The sequence below is a fragment of the Condylura cristata genome, unplaced genomic scaffold (genome assembly GCF_000260355.1).
Source record: "Condylura cristata isolate star-nosed mole 26May11 unplaced genomic scaffold, ConCri1.0 scaffold00018, whole genome shotgun sequence".
NCBI lineage: Eukaryota > Metazoa > Chordata > Mammalia > Eulipotyphla > Talpidae > Condylura > Condylura cristata.
This window is the reverse complement of record NW_004567119.1, coordinates 21,462,984-21,481,756: the sequence shown is the minus strand read 5'-3', so window position 1 is coordinate 21,481,756 and position 18,773 is coordinate 21,462,984. Positions and strand designations below refer to the sequence as shown.

Genomic DNA, 18,773 nt, shown 5'->3' with positions numbered 1-18,773 from the left:
GGAGCCGCTCCGAGGATGGGGTGAGTCGCCCGCCCCCGGGGCAACGGGGCCTCCGGCCAGGGCGCCCCGTCCGCCGCCCCTCCCGGCGCCCGGGCTCAAGGAGCCGCCTTCCTGTGGAAGGGCCGGGTGATTAACCGGACACCCTGCTTAGAGAAGACCCTTAGAGAAGGGTTTCTGCCGTTAAACCCACCGCCATCCCACTCCCCGTGGGTCCGCGGCTCTCTTGGTCCCCAGCGGCCTCCGGCCGCCCGCGTCGGCCCCTTCCCCACCGAGTGATGCAGGGTGGACTTCCTGGCCGCTCCTGGCCAGAAGGGCCTACTTTGGCATCCTCCTGCCCTGCAAGCCCTGCGGGAGACGCGGGCGACCTTCCACCCTCTGACCGACCCTCCACCCTCTGACCGACCCTCCACCCTCCGTTCTCTGTTCTGCATCTTCCGCATGGGAAGCCCAGGTTGCTCAAGAGGGCAAGGGCCAGAAGTGGCACTAAAGGGACCACGTAGTTCTTCCGGTTTAACGTTTCTTCCCAGCTCCCCAAAGAAGCTCCTCTATTTCTCTCTTAAGATAACAAAACCTCCAAATGGTCCTAGCTATTATAATTATTATCCTGTTTTCCAGCTCCAGGGGAGGTAGCGTGTTGGCACTGGGCCTCCGGAAGGGCCCAGGATCCTGGGCTTCTGTCTCTGTGCCCCTCCTTCCCTCTGAGGGGCCATAGTTATACTCCCTCTTGGGGAGCAGTTGAAGAGATGGATCCCCACTTATGAATTGGAGGTCTTAGGATGTCCCAAGAGTTGGTGTGACCTAGCAGGCTTGGTCTGCTGTCGCCTAGGCCGTGGGTGGGGGGAGGCAACAGCCTGTGTGAGGAGAAGCTCTCCTAACCTGGTCCAGCCAGAGCTGGAGACACACGTGGGTGGGGCTGTGCTGTCCAGTCCCCTCCCTTCTGGCCCAGGACACTCCTCCCCGGTGCTTCCTGCTGCTAGGAATGCCGGGGGCGTGGGGGCTGCCCCCATTCTGACTCTGACATCCTTGCAGATGGGGCAGCCCAGAGCCCGACTGGCAGCTGTGTGGTGCCCAGTGTCACCAGCACCTATAGACGGATCCCGGACTCCACTTGTGGGTGCTCATCAGATTCTTGGAAGGAGGATGGCGAGCCAAGGGGTGTAGGGTGGCAGGTGCCCATTCTCAAATTGGCCTCTCGGGACTCAGGAGTGGAGATGGCAGTTGGGGACAGTCTCTTGGCCAGCTCACTGGGCCTTTCTCAGGACTCTCTGGACTTGGAGCCCACAGGGTGCCCCGAATCCCCAGCCACAGAGTCTTCCACCCACCTGGGGCGGCTCCGGGCCAGCCGAAAGCTAGAGCAGGTGTTGGAGCGGTCCCGCCGGCTCCCAACTTCTCCTGTCAGCTTGCGACGACACAGCTGTTCCTCAAAGCTGTCAAACGAGCTTGTGAGTGGTGAGAAGCACCTTTGTGGAGCCGGGGAACAAGAGGCCAATGATGCGGGCCTGGAAGAAGCAGAGGTGGTGAGTGCCAAGGCTCAGGCTGGATGAAGAGCGGGTTGCAGGTGGCCCGTGTATATGGAGCAATGGAGGCCCCCCACTCCAATCTCCCTGAAGCTCTCTCTGGGTGTGGCATTCCTTGCTCATAATTGATGGGTTATGTCACAGCTTCTTGCCTCACCCCACTCCCAGCTGTACCCAAGTAGGCAGGTGTAGGCCTGGCCTGGCACGATGCCTAGGTGGGCCCTGGAGGCCAGCTGGGTGTCTGTCCCTCCTCTCCCTACCTGTGATGTCCTTATCTCCTAGCCACCTAGGGTGGGCGTGTTGTTAAGTTCTGAAGTCTCCCAAGCTCACTGTATCCCACAGGTGGGGGGCGTGGGGCCTGAGGCTTGGGCCCACCTCCCAGGGCAGGGTCTTCGCTACTTAGAGCACCTGTGCCTGGTATTGGAGCAGATGGCGAGGCTCCAGCAACTCTGCTTGCAGCTGCAGACCCGGAGGCTCCTGGAGGTGAGTGAACAGCACAGGCCAGTGGTGGGCAGGCGAGCAGGGGAGGCGAGGAGGGGCAGCTCTCTGAGACCCAGGGTCTTTTCAGAACAGCCTCAGCTCTTTGCTTGGCCTTGTGCTTACTCCTGTTCAGAATCCTGCAGAGGAGGTGGGTCCGTCTCCCCCTTCTCATGACCCCGGCAGTGAGGTGCGTGGACCTTGGGAGCAGCTCAGTCAGACAGAGGAGACAGGTGAGGGGCAGTTGTGTTTCCCTCCTGTCCTGACTGCCCAGGACCCCACCAGTGAACCCCTGAGCCATGGAATGATGGGTCATGTCCTCTTCCCGGCCCTGGATCACCAGACTTTCTTCCTGAAGGGGCAAAAGCAGCTTCACCGCCACAGGTGGGGGTGCCCAGGGCCAACTCTCCCAGGCTGTCAGAGGCCCCAGCAGAGCCAGCTCACACCTTTTCATCCTCCCAGGGACACAAGGTAGGTGATAGGAATGTGTGGGGACAAGTGGTAGCAGAGGGTTGGGGGGATGTCTGGGTTGGTGGATGTCACAAAGGCCAGGAACCCTGGGGAAAATGATAGGGTTCTTGTTGCAGCAGGAAATGTGTCCTGGTTGTGGTGACAGCTGCCTTTGGGAACTCAGGAAGGGGTATATTGTTGGGAGGGGCTCCGTGGTTACTGCCTCACCCTCTGCTCAGCTGGATCTCTCCTACTGGAACAAGGTCAAGGTCCTGCTCAGCCGGATCCGCTGGAGGAATCGAGAACACGCTGCGCCCCCTACCGATCCTGATGACCTTGCCCCCAGGTGAGCCCAGTGACCCTGTCCAGGTCAGGGCATGGAGGCTTCCACTGGCCAGATGTTGTCTTTGTCTTTATGAAATGTGAGAGATATAGACAACCCTGGACAGGGTCCTGGAAGCAGCAGAAAGTGGTAAAAAGTGCCCCGTTATAGATGAGGCTGGGGACTGAGCTGGGGAAGAAAGTCACTTTCTTGAGGTCATACGATTTTTCAGTGGAAGAACCAGGACCCAAATATGGGAAATCTCACACCAGCCCTGAAAGCTCTTCTCCCAAAGTTGAAACTTAGGACACCTCGTCAGCATTTGGGGGAAAGCCAGGCAGGGTGCACAGGATCACAGTGGGCGATTGTCATCAGATTTGGGAGTTTGTACCGCATAATTCCCAGGGGAAGAAGCACATGTCAGTTAATATCCTCAAAGTACTCATGGCAATGCTCCATCAGCTCTGCACCCCCACTGGAAGGCTTTCGCCCAGCCTCATGCTGCCTTTCTTTTCAGGGCTGAGCCAAAGGACCTTCCTGAAAGGCCTCTGTTGCGCTCCCACCGGAAGACTTTTATGCCATCATTGGCAGTTAAGAAGCAAAGAGCAAAAAACCTTTCTGTGTGCTGACATCTCCTGGTGCAAGGACAAGACCATGGGGTGCCCAGTGAAGTTGTCCTCTCCCTTTTCTCTGTCGCTGCTTCTGGACACTGCCAGGAAAGCTGCTGATGCTCGCCCCTGTCTCTGAGCAAAGGGCTGAGTCTTACTCTGAGCCCCCTTTCAAGGAGCCCGCGTCCCTAAGAGGCTCCCAGGCTTCTCCTGGTGGCCTGAAATCCATGGGTTTAGATAATGTGAACTGCTTATTTATGAGGCATCCATGCAGCATGCATGGCATAGTGATCTGGCTGGGCCCAGTGGATTGAAGATGTGTATTTCAGCAAAATGACATATCTGTCTGTGAGACGTCAGTGTTATGAAGTGACTGGATCTAGCTATCTCTCCTGAATCTTGCACTCAGAGGACTGGTCTTCTGCGTGAAGAACTGCATTAGGATGCAGCTGACCTTCATTCCTTAGTGTGCCTTAGTGTGCAGTTACTGGGCTGAAGTTCTGGTGCTATCTTGGCTTCCTCTCCATTGAGTCTTAACAGTGGAGCAGAGTCCCTGCACCAGGAAGGTGTGTGTGCGAACACAGGGACAGCTGAGTAACCTGTAGGGTTGAGTACTGGCTGCTTTGCTAGCCTTTACATATTAGGGGAAACCAGAAGCCCATACTAGCTTTTAGACCTTGAGGAAGTCCCTTAACTTTTCTGAGCCATATCTTTCCACTTAACCTCCCAAATGGTATGATGCCTGCCCCACCTACCTCACAGGTTTGTCATGAGGATAAGATGAGATTAAACAGTTTCAAAGTGCTTTGTGAGTGTTACTGTTACATGAATAAGGGGGGAGATGAATGTGGGAGGGAGGCTGGACTGGAAGGATGAAGTGGAATTCAGTTATGATGGGGGAGGAGGGCCCTCCTGGTGGCACGGGTTTTGAAGCACAGCACTGTGGAAGTGTCCGCAGCCACTGCAACATGAGTTTGTGTCCTGGCCAGGGATGTGACTCACATGATGCAGCAGACCTCTCCTGACCCTCCGCTGCTCCCCTCAGCAGTGTATTTCATTCAATCTGACTGTGAATCCTCTCGCCCTCTGCAATTCTGGCCCATACCCCAGTTCTTGTATGCATTAATAAATAAATCTTTTAAAAAAGTGATAAAGAGGGACTGGGATTGCAAATGGGGACTGAAATGATCAGTTTTTGGTAGCAAGTTTGAGGAAATCATTTCAATGAAGTTTCATATTTCATATATGAGAATTAGGGCGCTAATCCTCGTATTCCTGACGATTATGCCCTCCCAGGGTGGTTTTGAAGACTAAAGGAAGTATTCATTATAGTTCTTTATAAATGTCTGTTTAAGTATTGTGGTGATTTATCTTAGGGTCCTAACTCTTTGATAATTGGGAAAGGGGAAAAGTTTAGTTTCTGTAGGGGCGGGGTGTGTGTGTGTGTGTGTGTGTGTGTGTGTGTCTGTATGTGTGTGTGTGTGTATGTGTGCGCGCGCGCGGAGAGTTTGGGAGGATAGGTCTAGGGAATGAAGTCATTGGCATGACTCAGATAAGAATTGTCTACGAGAAATGGCCTCTGATCAATCATCCTCGTCAGGTGGGGCTGCTTCTCTTGCAGCTGAATGAAGTCTTAGCAACTGTCAGAATGAGTTAAGGGGCGGGAGCTGATTGTTCTCTTCTGTTGAGGGTGTTCCGCTCCAGCTAGCTTGGAAACAGGAACCATTTTATGAAGTCTATTTTTCTAACGGAACACTTAAGCGAGGGCACCACCGAGGCGCGGTTTCCTAACTCGCATCCGATAGGGGAAGGCGCACTTCCGTTCCCCGGTTGGGGCGGGATGGCAGGCCGGCGTGGGGGAAGGGAGAGGTCGGTGGAGAAGAGGGAGGAACCATATCCGGGAGAGTGGCAGCTTCCGACCAGTGGTCGCGCTTCCGGAGAGGCGCTTCCGGTGGCGGCGGCAGCGGCGGCTGTGGTGGTTCCGGGTGTCTTTGTCCCCCCGGTGTCGCGGCCCTGGCCCGCAGGTGGGTTGGGGAGCCCCCTGCCGCCCCTCTGCCCCTTCGCTCCTCCCCTGGCCGAGGAGCTGCGAGGGCCGGGCAGAGAAGATGCACGGGGCGCGGAAGAGGCCGAGCCCCCTCAGGACTGCAAGCCCCGTCTCCCTGGCAACGGCCTCGGCCCTGGGGGCGGGCGGGAGGAGGAGAAACCGCGCGCCTTCGTCCTCCCACGGTGGCCTCGCCGCGGCCGGGCCGGGAGACTCAGCGCCGGCGGCTGCCGAGGCGGGAGCGAAGGGCCTGGGAGCGCGGGAGCAGGAGGGCGGGCGCGCAGCCGGATTCTCATCATCTGGGCCACAGAGCTACCTTCCCACCAGCCCGTCCGCTGAACAACGGGCCGGGCTTCCGGGGAGAGGGCCCGCACCATCCTCTCGGCACCAGCCTCCTCCATTTTTCCGGGCCTTGCGTGGAGCATTTTGGCGGATGTATTTGAATGAACGAATGTCACCGGGGCTCTTCGCAGTCCCCCCATCACCCAAATAATTTGGGGGAGGCCTGGCATATGAGAGGAGCGTTAAGTTGTCGGGAGACCTGGGCGTGAAGCCCAGTCGTGACACTAACTGGTTATGTGGCCTCGGGCAAGTCTCTTAATCGCGCTCAGCTTCAGTTTCCTTTACTTGAAGATAGCATGACAGTGTCACCCAGGAGGTTGTTGAGAAAGCCAACTGGAACAACGCAGCTTCTTCATTATCTGCACCCCTTTATATTCTCGTCATTTACCCTCATTCATTCTCAGTACACACCTCCCTGCTTTCTAAGATCCTTGGGTTCTTTTTGGAGGTAGATGGACGTTTTCCTTGTGAGTTGTTAATATTTCTTTTCTGATTGAAGGTTTTGCCCTAAGACTCTGAAAGAGGACAGCATTCCCAATGTCCCAGTTTAAGCGCCAGCGGATCAACCCCCTTCCAGGGGGACGCAACTTCTCAGGTGATCACTTTTATCCCAGGGCCTCATGCTGGGAAGTGTATGCTTCAGAGTCCTCTTTTAAAACATGGCTTGTGGGGTTTCTCTGGGGAGTACATTTTGCTGCTACTGCTTAGGAAAAATAGACCACGGTGGTCGCCACTGAAACCCTGTGGAGTTGCTTGGAGCTGCTTTGCCCTTTGAGTTCCCATGTTTGCTAGCTGACTGGTGCTTGAGATGGTAGGTGCAGTTCCTGGAGATTGCTCTTCTGTCCCCATAGGCACAGCTTCAACATCTCTTCTGGGTCCTCCTCCTGGTTTGCTCACGCCTCCTGTGGCCACAGACCTGTCTCAAAACGCCAGGCACCTACAGGTAGGTTGGGCATCCTTTCTGTTTTTTTTTAGCCTTTGGGACTAACACAACAAACGTGGGTGCTCGATGCTTTCAGCTTATGTTACGGTGTCCTTCTTGTCCTGTCCTAGGTTCCTTCAGGGTGACTCTTAATTCTCTGAGAAGGGAATTCTAAATTATGGCTGAAGAGAAATCTTTAGAGTATTTCTTGGAACTATAGAACTACAAATCCTAGAAAAAACCTGTAACCCAAGAATCATTACAACTCCCCACCCCCACCCCATCACACATCCTCCCAGAGATTGACTGTGTTGACTGTGTATGTGCATTTTCTTCTGTATGAATTGAAGCAGCAGTGCTCTGAGATAAGGGGTGGGCAGGGAGAAAAGCTAACGTGAACATGTGCCTTTGGCCAGATGGCTCCCTGTGAACTTAAATTGAGCCCTTCTCTTACAGGGCGGAGAGAAGCAGAGGGTCTTCACTGGCATTGTTACGAGCTTGCACGACTACTTTGGGGTGGTAGATGAAGAGGTTTTTTTCCAGCTGAGGTAGGTGTGCAGCTGATTTCCCTCTGCCACTGCTTGTTGGATTCCATTCTGTCATCATGCTGGTGGGCCCCTTTAAAGCCGTCGCTTTGCTGTTTTTGTGCAAGATGTGAGAAATCTTGACGGGAAGGGCCTCAGTAGGGACAGTTAGGGTGGCTTGGCCAGGGTCTTTGTCCTGACTGGTCCTTCTGGCTTGTGTGCTGGCAGTGTGGTGAAGGGCCGGCTGCCCCAGCTGGGTGAGAAGGTGCTGGTGAAGGCTGCATACAACCCAGGCCAGGCAGTGCCCTGGAATGCTGTCAAGGTGCAAACGCTCTCCAACCAGGTATTCGTCTCTCCTTGCTATCTGTGTTGGAATGGGGAGGAAAAGAAGCCCCTGTGCCCTGAAATTGAGTAAAACCCTTATTTTTGCTGAGGATGGGGCTTTCCAAGGTGAGCACAATAACTGTAGGTTCCTCTGAATTTCCTGCCTACTGTCCTGCAGCCCTTACTGAAGTCCCCAGCACCTCCCCTTCTGCATGTGGCAGCCCTGGGACAGAAGCAAGGGATTCTGGGAGCTCAACCCCAATTGATTTTCCAGCCTCACCGTATTCCTCCCCTCTTTCCTCAGAAGCGTGAGTACCACTAGTAGCATGGATGTTGAAGTTGGATGGACTTGGATGTTAGCATGGACTTGTAACTATCTCAGAAGGGGATATTTCTCTTGTGTAGTAGAAGAAAAGGACAGGAAGGCTGGATGGACTTTTAGGGTTTAATAGTCATCGACTGTTTTCTTCTCTGCAGCTCTGAGTCTCTTCCAAACATCCCATACACTTCATCTGAGCCACCTGAACAGATTTCCTGCTCGGGGCCCTCATGGCCGATTGGATCAAGGCCGAAGGTAAGAGGATGATCCAGCCGAAACAACATTTTATTTATTTGACTAGCATTCTCTTTCCACAGCTACATGATAGTGTAGCTTTACCCTGAAACAAGCAAACTTGAGATTTATAGACAAATATTAAAATTATAAAACTATCTTAGCAGGCAGGGGTTTCATATAATTCATCTTTCAAAATACCATTTAGAACTTCTCTTAATGTTTGATTTTCCCTTTTACTTCTAGTCCCTAATACTGAGATACTAAGAATCAAAACTTTCACATAAATTGTAATTGTCAAAAAGTGTCTAATTCCTACATACATGTTTCTTTTGATATATGATACACTGTAGTGTGGTGTTAGTTTCTGTTTGTTGGATGCTACTTATAAATCCAGGCCTTGCCAGGTACAGCAGGCAGCTTTTTAGCCCTGTGTGGTGCAGGTGTGACAGATTTGGGCCTTTGGGCTGTGCTAGGCGGTCTAATGTGATTTCCGAGCATCAGGGACTGCAGGAGCATGTACCTGTTCTCTTTGCCTCGCATATTCTTCATCCTGCCTTATTCTGTCTCTAAAGGTTTTGCTTAAGCCCTTAGGAGCTAGGCTCTGAACTGCTTTGCTTGAGACTTGCTCTTTACAATGAAAAATTCATGTGTATGTAAAGTAATGATGAACTCAGCTTCCACAACATCTGTTACTCTGTCCCCTAGTTGTTCTTTTTTTTTTTTTTTAAAAGATTTATTTTTACTTATTTATGCATACTAGAACTGGGGTGTAAGCCAGAGGTGCAGGGGTGAGAGGATTCACCAGCAATAGAGTAGGGAACAGATCAGGTGGATCTACTGAAATACAGTGCTGAGGGGAACAGTAGGTGAGACACAGAGGTCTGCTGCGCCATGTGGGCCAGCTCCCTGGCCGGGGATTGAACTCATGCTGCAGTGGCTGCCAGTAGCTTGATAGCACTGAGACTTTAACCCCTGCGCCACCAGGGAGTCCCTCCCTGTTCTTTTTTAAGGTAAAAAATTTAAGATGAAATTATATGGGCAATCCTGACATGGAAAATTCCACGTAATCCTTACCCCTAGTAAGGTACAGGAGAGTCCCATTGCTCTAGAACATTCTCTTATATTGTAGTTTTCTTGGAATGAGAACTGTTCTGAGAAGAACCTGTCCCAGGTGCCAATAGATTATTAGATGAAAAGGACTGAGAATTCAATCCAATGTGGATACTTAAAAGTAGCATAACGAAAAAGTTCAGGCAACGTGATGTAGCTGTTTCTGTGCAATCTAGTTTGTTCCCTTGGACTAAGTCATTGTGAATTGTCACTAGGGGAAAGCTCCGATTGTCTGGGCTCAGGGCCCTTTTCCACTGGAAACACTTTGTTCCAACCTCAGAGTCATTTGCCTGCACCCATGTCACTTGTCCTGTGCATTGTCTTGGTCTTCAATTTCCAAGATTTTTCCACTCTCATGTAAGTTCATTATAAAGCCGCAGCAAGCGCCCTCCTAATGTACCCTGGGTAGTCAATGGCTGTTACTGACTGTATGTTTGCGGTTCAGGTTCAGCTTTTCAGTGCACACTGCTGCATTTGATTGTCCTGGACTGCCAAGCTCTGCACAGTCTAGGTGACTGCCTTTGATCACAACATGTCACTCTTGCCAGGGTCTAGAGGAAGGAGATGTTACCTTTGAGAGGCAGATATTACCATCAGTGAACAGAATTTGCAGAATAGGAAAGGGGCAGTAGGAATTCGGTCACTCTGCGGGAATATGTTGATTTGTAAAGGAGCCAGCCACATTAGTGTTTTGACTGGAAGCCAAGTTTGATTTTGATTCTTGCACTTTGGGATGCAGGAATCCCAAAGTGGGGGCCACCACTGCCCGGCTATAGCAACTGCTGCTCTGGTAGACGGGTGACTGCCCCAGGGACCCGCTGAGGTTATGTCTTCCGCCTGCTCTGTCAGTTCATAGTAGGGTGAGCAGAGTGACTGTAGAATCTGTAGGATTCAGTCGAAACGTCCAGTTGGGCTAGAGGTTGACAGCGTTTACTCAGTTCAGTATGTGTAGTTGTCAAGTGACTTTGGAAGGTGTTTCTCTTAGAAACATGAACTGTTGACACGCATAAGGGCAAGATAAGAAGGTAGGTTTTGGATTGAAATGCCTGAATGGGGACATGACCCAGGCAGATATAAGAGAAAGGGAGAAAAAATTGTGTTGAATGTAATCAGCTTAATTGCGGAGGGATATAATTATGAGGGAATCAACCCAGGAAGGTCTAAAAAGAAAGAACAGAGAACCTATAGTAAATAAAGTCAACTCAGTTACCTTGATGTGAAGAATCGGCAGTTTATTTTTCTCTGATAAGATAGGAGATTTTCTATCAGTTTACCATTTTATAAGGCTCTTGAAGTTTGTTTTCTACTGCTTTTATTTATGGTGCCCCTAACTTTAGTGTAGACGATTTGTTACAAAAATGTATAAAAGTAGTGTCAGCTATTTCAAAAAACAAAAACACTGTAAAAAATGTATCATTTCCTTTCCTTTAAAAGTAACTTTTTTTTTTTTTTTTTAAAGATTTACTGATGCATACAAGAACTGGGGTGTAGGCCAGGGGTGTGTGTGTGTGGGGGGTGCGGTGGTGGTGAGAGGATACACCGGTGGTGAGAGGATACACCAGAGACAGAGTGGACAGCAGAACAGGTAGATGGACTGAAATACTCTGCTGAGGGGAGCAGCGGGTGAGACAGGAGAGGCCTGCTGTGCCGAGGGGGTCAGCTCCGCTCCTCGGCCAGGGCTCTAACTCATGCTGCAGCGGCTGGGACAGCTTCACATTGCTGAGACTTAGCCCCTGGGCCACCAGGGAGGGCCCTCCAAAAGTAACAGTTCTTAAAGGCTGTCAGGACACAATTTCAAAAAATGACTCACTCCCTTTCCCCCTACTTGTTAGCCTTTATAAATGTATGTATACTTTTATAATTTTAATCTTACAGAAAAAGTACTCTTCCTTTTCTTCCACATTTCCCATGTTGCAGTGTAATCCTCATGGTTGTTTTAGTGGCTGTCAGATTACTGTGTTTATTTACTATAAAACTTAGGTATTGCTGGATTTGAATGTGGTTTTCTTACTATTGACTTATACTGCTTTACTTTTTTCCCTTACAAAAAACTTTTTTTTTGTTGTTGTTCTTTGGAATAAACTCCCTTGTGATAATTTTTTTTAAGAGGTTTTTTTTTTTTTAAGATTTATTTATTTATTCATACAGAACTGGGGTACAGGCCAGAAATGCGGAGGGCGAGAGGATTCACCAGGAACAGAGTGGGGAGCAGAACAGGCAGACTGATGAAGTACACTGCTGAGGGGAGCAGCGGGCGGGTCAGGAGAGGTCTGCCAGCCATGTGGATCTCCTCCGGGGCAGGCGGGGATCGAACTCATGTGGAAGTGGCTTAAGCTTAGTGCAGTGCTTTAACCTGCTGCGCCACCAGGGAGGGCCCCCCTTGTGATAACTTTAAGAGTGAAATTATTAGATCAAAGGGCATGGATATTTTTATGACTTTAATATGTACTATTAAGGCTTTGTTTGTTCTTAGTAAGGAGTTGTCTCTTAATAAAACTAAATTTGTAGAGCTCTCAGCATGATACCTTGTATCTGTCTTGTTGGGAAAAAAAATCAGTTTCTTATCACTTCAAAAATTATATATTGACTATAGTTTACAACATCCGGGAAAACATAAGATATGAGCCCTATCAGCCAGAGGCATCCGCCATTAATGCTTTCTTTTCAGCATGAAAGCTTTTTTGCACAGTTGAGGTAGTATTGCATATTCTTTTTATTCAACCTGCGTATTTTTTTCTGTTGTTAAAAGCAGTTAAATGCTACTTTCAAAAACCAAGAAAAATCCACTTTAATGTCTTTATATCAGACTGTTATGTGGTGGTTAGCATGGCTTCTTTACCCATTTTGGGGGGGTTCAGTTTGTTTCCAGTTCTTTTTAACTGTCTTTGAAGCTGTATATAACAATGTTTTTCTCCTCCTGTTGATGGATCCATCTCCAGTGATGACTACGACTCCAAGAAACGCAAGCAGCGGGCTGGCGGAGAGCCTTGGGGTGCTAAGAAACCGAGGCATGATATGCCCCCTTACCGGGTCCATCTCACTCCCTATTCTGTGGACAGGTGAGTGCAAGGCTGGGGTGGGCTGAGATTTCAGCTGGTCATAACTTCTTGTGTATGAGATACTTACAGTCTTTGCAAGTGCACGTGTGTGCGCGCGTGTGTGATTACAGCCTTTTTTTCTGAAACAAATGAAGCCTTTTGTGCGCACTGGTCCTTTGCTTTTTCACTTTAGGTTTCTTAGAGCTTACTCCATATTAACACTTCTTATACTGATTTTATTCTTTTATGCAACTGCATGGCATTCCATTGAATGGAGAAATGAGAATTTTCTTAACCGTTTTCTCATTAGTCTAAATTTTATAATAAACATCCTTCTGCACATGTCTTGTGGAATGCATTTTATCTAGATCAATTCCTAGAAATGGAGTAACTGGCACAGAGGGTTTGATTTAAATGGTGATAGGTATTGGCCAGTTACTTCAAAGAGGCCAAATCAATTTATAGCTTACCAGTGGGGGATGAAGTGCTTGTTTCTCCAAGTCTTTGCTGACATGATCTTTGTTAGTCTGATAGGTGAAAAGTGGTATTCTGATTTGCATTTGTTTAGTTATCAGTGAGACTGAACATCTTCCCATCACCTGCTCAGTTTTATTCCTTTTTCTGGTATGTACCTGTTGATGTCAGTTACCCCACTTTTCTTTAAGCTTGTGAACTCTTTATTATTGATTTGTGGGTTCCATTCAAATTAGGACAGTGATGCCTCTCTGTCACCTATTACAAATGGTTTTCCTTTCCCAGTTTGATTTTGCTTTGTAACACTTCATATGGTCAGCCATCCTTTTCAGCAGTGTCTTAGTTTTTTGTAGATTATAAAATAATTTGCCCATCCCCTCCCCCGAAATCTTTCAAGGTTCCATTTTAAAAATAATGTAATCTTTGCTCAACCTGCATCTCTTGCATTCCCCCTGCAGCCCCACCTGTGACTTCCTAGAACTCCAGCGCCGTTACCGCCACCTCCTGGTCCCTTCTGGTTTTCTGGCCGTGCATCTGAGCTGGCTGTCGGCCTTTCCTCTGAGCCAGCCCTTTTCCCTCCATCACCCGAGTCGGATTCAGGTATCTTCTGAGAAGGAGCCAGCTCCGGACACCAGCGCTGAGTCCAGCTCTGCAGACAGTGACTCTGCTTATAGTTCCAAGGTCAGTTGGCTGGGGTCCCACAGCTTTAGCCCACTGATGGGGACTGAAGAAGCTCATGAGGATTTCCTTCTCACTGGTCTGCATAGGTACTGCTGCTCTCTTCCCCGGGACTAGAGGAATTATATCGTTGTTGCATGCTCTTTGTGGATGACATGGCTGAGCCGAGGGAGACGCCGGAACATCCTTTGAAGCAGATTAAGGTAAGAGCTGGAGCCCAGAAGGCATCACTCGATCATTGGTCATGTCAGTTCCTATCTAGTTTTCGGCAGCCCAGCTCCTGTTCATGAAATTGCAGTTGTGAAATGCTTACTTTGCAGGGAGACAGCATAGCTCCGATGTTCTTTCTTCATAGAGTGGCTGGACTAGCTCACGCTCATGGCGGATAACTCCCTGTGTGGTAGACTCTTGCCCATGTGCTGTCTACATTGCACTGTGGGGCAGGCTGTTCTGCAGCGGGAGGCCTGATGTTGGTCATTTTTCTGCAGTTTTTGTTGGGCCGGAAAGAAGAGGGGAAAGAAGAGGAGGCAGTGCTGGTTGGGGGTGAGTGGTCTCCTTCACTGGATGGCCTCGATCCCAAGGGCGACCCACAAGTGCTGGTTCGCACTGCCATTCGTTGTGCACAAGCCCAGACGGGCATCGACTTGAGCGCCTGCACAAAGTGGTGAGTAGCTGCCTTGCCCCTTGTCTGTGGCTGGCCAGACTGTTCAGGAAACCGAGCTTCTGTGACTTCCTGGCCTGTTCATTTGCTTCTGTCTCCTGTGCAGCCCTGACAGTGGTTGCCTTGGTCTTGAGCATGACTAGGGATGTGGATATGGGTTGAAGCCCTGCCAAGGCCCATTCAGTCACGCTCAGCTCCATCTTGGACCTTGAGCTTGCATCTCCCCATTGCTTCACTGTTTCTTGGGCCCTCAGTCTGTATCTTTTATTTTTGTGCTTGTAAAGCTTGGCATGCAGTTTGGACTCAGTAAATGTTTGGAAACTGAAGCAGATACTGGGAAAGTCATGGGTCAGCTGCATTTTTCCTTTTTATTGCGAGTAGGTGGCGCTTTGCAGAGTTTCAGTACCTGCAGCCAGGACCCCCGCGGCGGCTCCAGACTGTGGTGGTGTACCTGCCGGACATCTGGACCATCATGCCTACTTTGGAGGAGTGGGAGGCTCTGTGTCAGCAGAAAGCTGCAGAGGCTGCGGCCCCAGCCCCGGAAGTCCCAGTGGTAAGGCTGAATCTGGGAACAAGCTAGGGTAGCAAGTGCCCTGAGCCTTAGACCCAGGTGGTTGACACCTGAATTTTTGCCCCAGGAAACAGAGTCTACGGAACAGGCAGCTGATGCTTCAGAGCAGGCAACAGATATGTCCAAACAGGATGCAGAGAATCCAGAGGTCACGGCCCAGCAGGAGGTGGACACTGATCTCCCAGAGGCCCCTCCACCCCCTCTAGAACCTGCCGTCATGGCGCGCCCTGGCTGTGTAAGCCTGTCCCTCCATAGTATTGTGGAAGATCGACGGCCAAAGGAGAGGGTCTCTTTTGAGGTAGGAGTCTGGGAGGCTGAGGAGGGCATGGGAGTGGTGGGCTCGTCACGCGCTCTGGGCCTTCTTGGTACACACGGGCCCCTGCTGCCTCCTCCAGGTGATGGTCTTGGCTGAGCTGTTTTTGGAGATGCTGGAGAGGGATTTTGGCTATAGGATTTATAAGATGCTGCTGAGCCTTCCTGAAAAGGTTGTGGCCCCACCTGAACCTGAGAAGGAAGAGGCAGCCAAGGAGGAAGAGGCAGCCAAGGAGGCGGCGGCCAAGGAGCCCAAGGACGAGGCACAGAGTGAGGGCACCGCTGCCGAGTCAGATGCGCCGCCGGTGAGTACCTCTGCCTCCTGCATGGGCACGGGGCTTCAGGTGGGCACACTGAGCCAGAACCCAGGGCTGCGTGCTGCCAGGCGCTGCTGAGTGCCTCATGACCCTGGTGCGCTTCAGGCGTGGGGGCCACACGTTGGTAGGTGTGACCCGGCAGGTGTATGCGGACCAGCCATGTAGCACAGGCCTGTTAATGAGAGTGCTGTGAGGGGGATGGGTGTTTGACCACCCAGTGTATCGCTAGGAGACTGCATTTCTTTTTTTTTTTTTAGATTTATTTATTTATGCATACAGAGCTGGGGTACAGGCCAGAGATGTGGAGGGTGAGAGGATTCACCAGAGACAGAGTGGGGAGCAGAACAGGCAGATCGATGAAGTACACTGCTGAGGGGAGCAGCGGGCGGGTCAGGAGAGGTCTGCCACGCCATGTGGTCTCCTCCGGGGCAGGCGGGAATCCAACTTATGCGGAAGCGGCTTAAGCTTTGTGCTGTGCTCTAACCCGCTGCGCCACCAGGGAGGGCCCAGGAGACTGCATTTCTTAACCTTCCTAAAGCACACCTGTCCCTTTTGCCCAAACACTGTCAAGTAAATGTAATTTCCTATGGGGCTGCAGTTGGCTCCTGAGGAGAACCCCAGGCGTCTGGAAGTGGCCTCGGGGACTCTTGTAACACAAGGCACCCCATAAGACTGCCTGCTGAGCCCCAGTATGGTGCCTGGGATGGGGCTGTTACTCAGATGTTAGTGACCGGTGAATCAGTTCCTGCTCATCACTGTGGTCTGCTTCCTTCCTAGAAGGAAGATGGACTTTTGCCAAAGCCCCCATCTTCTGGGGGAGAGGAAGAAGAGAAGCCTCAGGGTGAGGCGTCTGAGGACCTCTGTGAGATGTCCCTCGACTCTGAACTGCTGCTCCTGAGGGAGGACGGGGAGGAAGAGTTTGGTATGCCAGGGGAGGGAGTGGGCGGGCAGGTTGGCGGTGCTGCCTGGCTAGAGCGCCGCCCTGTCGGGGTGGGGCTGGGGTGGCTCCCATGGTCCCGTCTCCAAGCTCATCTTAAGTTTTCTGTAGCAGGAGCCAAGCTGGAGGATTCTGAAGTCCGGTCAGTTGCCTCAAACCAGTCTGAGATGGAGTTCTCTTCACTTCAAGACATGGTGAGATCTCTTTAATGTCTCTCTGGGCTTCAGTGCCGGCAAAGCTTAGCAAGGTCTCTGGCTCACTCTTGGGAGAGGGATGCTTCTTGATGGACAAAATACAAGTGATTCTTGGCTCAGGGAACAGCACTGTCAGAGGAGCCACGAGAATCTGAGCGAGGTATCTGACCCAGGGGCACATGGCTTCCTCTGTCGGCAGGCCCCCCCCCCCCCGCCTGTGGTCCTGTCTCCACCTGGAAGGCCCAGCGGGGGTGTGGTTATTAGCCAACCTGCTGGGTCTTAGAAATATGTCTACATCCTGTGCCACTCTAGCCACTGAGAGAACTCGTAAATCCTGTTTCTAGCCCAAGGAACTGGACCCCTCTGCCGTGCTCCCTTTGGACTGTCTTCTTGCTTTTGTCTTCTTTGATGCCAACTGGTGTGGCTACTTGCACCGGCGAGACTTGGAGAAGATCCTGCTCACCCTCGGGCTCCGGCTCAGCGCAGAGCAGGTACCCACTGAGGTGGCCTCGCGCTGCAGACCAGTGCGGTACCACACATGGATGCTGGGGGCAGCAGGGGCTGTTGCTATCTGGGCTCTTCCACCTTAGGGGGCGAGGGCTGGCAGGCCTACTCACTGGGCATCTTGGGGCTATGCTCTCTGCAGGCCAAGCAGCTGGTCAGCAGGGTGGTGACCCAGAACATTTGCCAGTACCGGAGCCTTCAGTACAGCCGTCAGGAGGGCACCGACGGCGGGCTTCCCGAGGAGGCGCTTTTTGGTACGCGCGGTGCCTGCCGCTTCCTGTGTACGGTGGCAGGGCTGCTGCCCTCCTGAGGCTTTCCTCACATCCTTCGCATGGCCCCTTCTAGGAAACCTGGACCTGCTACCTCCTCCTGGGAAAAGCCCAAAACCAGGTGCTGCCCCCACAGAACACAAAGGCTTGGTGTCCCACAACGGCAGCCTGATCCACGTGGGGAACCTGTTGCAGCGCGCAGAGCAGCAGGACAGTGGGCGGCTGTACCTGGAGAATAAGATTCACACACTGGAACTGAAGCTGGGTGAGTGGCCTGAAGCCACAGGGGCCCGGCGTGGGTGCAATATGGTGTTTCCACTCAGAGACTAGTGGGGAGACCGCCCTACCCCAGGCTTTAGGTCGCTCACCCAGGCGCCAGTCCTTGACTTACGGTCGTCTTTTTGGTGGTTCCTCCCCAGAGGAGAGCCATAACCGTTTCTCAGCCACTGAAGTAACAAACAAGACACTGGCCGCAGAAATGCAGGAGCTGCGAGCCCGGTTGGCCGAGGCCGAGGAGACGGCCCGAACAGCTGAACGACAAAAGAACCAGCTGCAGCGGCTGTTACAGGAGTTCCGAAGGCGCCTGACCCCCCTGCAGCTTGAGATGCAGCGGATGGTTGAAAAGGTGAGCTGTCCTGGAGAGCGCCGCCGCCTGCTGGGTTGGGAGACGCGCGCGGGTGAGGGCCAGGAGGCCTGCTGGTGCCCAGGCTTCCGTGTCCCCGCAGTGTCTTCTGGCAGCTTGCCACCGGGGCTCCAGCAGCAGGGGCTCCTCCTCAGTGAGTCCTAATTGTGCTTCAAACAGGCTGACAGCTGGGTAGAGAAGGAGGAGCCAGCACCAAGCAACTGAGGGCCCCGGCGTACGAGCTGCCATCCAGAGGTCAGCGATGGAGCCTGCTGGAGTTACAGCCCTCTTGGTCCCAGAAAGAAGCTGGAGCAGGACCTGGGAGCCATAGGCAGGGGGTGGCTGACCCCTGTACTCGGCCTCCAGGGGAGGCCAGGCCGTTAGGGTGGGGTCTGTCTGCTACGTGGGACAGACAAGCGAGGAACCCCGGTTCCAGTTACAACTAAATCCAACACAACATCTTCTGCACCCCTCGAATGTCATTTTGCCCTGTCCCTGGGGATTCTCCTGGGGCCCTTTAGTCTTGTGCTGACTTTCTCCTGTCCTCTTCCAGTTTAGAATAAGACGGGGAGGAAAAGGCTTTTTGAGTATGTCATAAGGTCTGATGCCAATGAGCTGAAAAAACAGATGTGGAAGCTGGCTGGGGGGACGAGCCCCTTCCTCTGGACGGCACAAAGCCTAGGTTCCAGGAGCAGGTTCTTGGGGAAGGGGCTCCCGTGGCCACCACAGGACCAGAGTCAGTGCCAGCAAGCCGTGTCGGGCTGTCTGCCAGTGAACGCTGTTACGGCCACCCCAGACTCGCCGGAAGAAACCAGCGCCTCTCCCCTGGCTCCCCGTGTTCAGAATGTGGTATTGGCTCTGGCCCAGCCTTTTTCCCTGTTCCCCATAATTCTCGCCTCTTTCCATAATCCGTGGTTTCAGTTTGACTTTGTATATAAAGTTGTTTTTTTTTTTTTTTTTGGCTTTTTGTTTTTTTAAATAAACCAAAGTCAAAAACAGACCA

General features: G+C 51.8%; 2 protein-coding genes across 3 annotated transcripts; both read left to right on the top strand.

Moving 5' to 3' along the window:
- The first annotated feature begins 6 nt into the window (after nt 1-6).
- LOC101626099 (chromosome unknown open reading frame, human C8orf58) lies at nt 7-4,227 on the top strand. The gene is given in 8 exon segments (XM_012726744.1): nt 7-20; nt 1,030-1,517; nt 1,860-2,000; nt 2,131-2,227; nt 2,353-2,465; nt 2,684-2,790; nt 3,284-3,369; nt 3,372-4,227. Coding segments are annotated over 7 exon segments (915 nt in total). The 5' UTR covers nt 7-20; nt 1,030-1,211; the 3' UTR covers nt 3,437-4,227.
- A 960-nt stretch (nt 4,228-5,187) lies between these two features.
- On the top strand, nt 5,188-18,768 carry CCAR2 (cell cycle and apoptosis regulator 2). 2 transcript variants are annotated; one of them, XM_004685402.1, is made up of 21 exons: nt 5,188-5,398; nt 6,257-6,352; nt 6,609-6,700; nt 7,136-7,227; nt 7,432-7,546; nt 7,706-7,835; nt 8,005-8,101; nt 12,133-12,252; nt 13,164-13,386; nt 13,473-13,586; nt 13,872-14,047; nt 14,426-14,597; nt 14,683-14,913; nt 15,011-15,232; nt 16,022-16,166; nt 16,293-16,375; nt 16,720-16,866; nt 17,022-17,133; nt 17,225-17,413; nt 17,568-17,773; nt 17,951-18,768. In XM_004685402.1, exons 2-21 carry the CDS (start codon nt 6,295-6,297, stop codon nt 17,993-17,995), a joined length of 2,769 nt encoding a protein of 922 aa, XP_004685459.1. In that variant the 5' UTR covers nt 5,188-5,398; nt 6,257-6,294; the 3' UTR covers nt 17,996-18,768. The 2 variants fall into 2 exon arrangements, with proteins under 2 accessions (XP_004685459.1, XP_012582310.1); XM_012726856.1 differs by lacking the exon at nt 17,951-18,768 and adding an exon at nt 17,842-17,944 and having other exon boundaries at nt 5,323-5,398; nt 17,568-17,800.
- The last annotated feature ends 5 nt before the right edge of the window (nt 18,769-18,773 follow it).

Coding starts and splice junctions, on each gene's coding strand:
- CCAR2 (XM_012726856.1), top strand. CDS start 6,295: ATGTCCCAGTTTAAGCGCCAGCGGATCAACCCCCTTCCAGGGGGACGC. Junction 13,587..13,871: donor ATCCTTTGAAGCAGATTAAG/GTAAGAGCTGGA, acceptor ATTTTTCTGCAG/TTTTTGTTGGGCCGGAAAGA. Junction 17,801..17,841: donor GTCCTGGAGAGCGCCGCCGC/CTGCTGGGTTGG, acceptor GGGCCAGGAGGC/CTGCTGGTGCCCAGGCTTCC.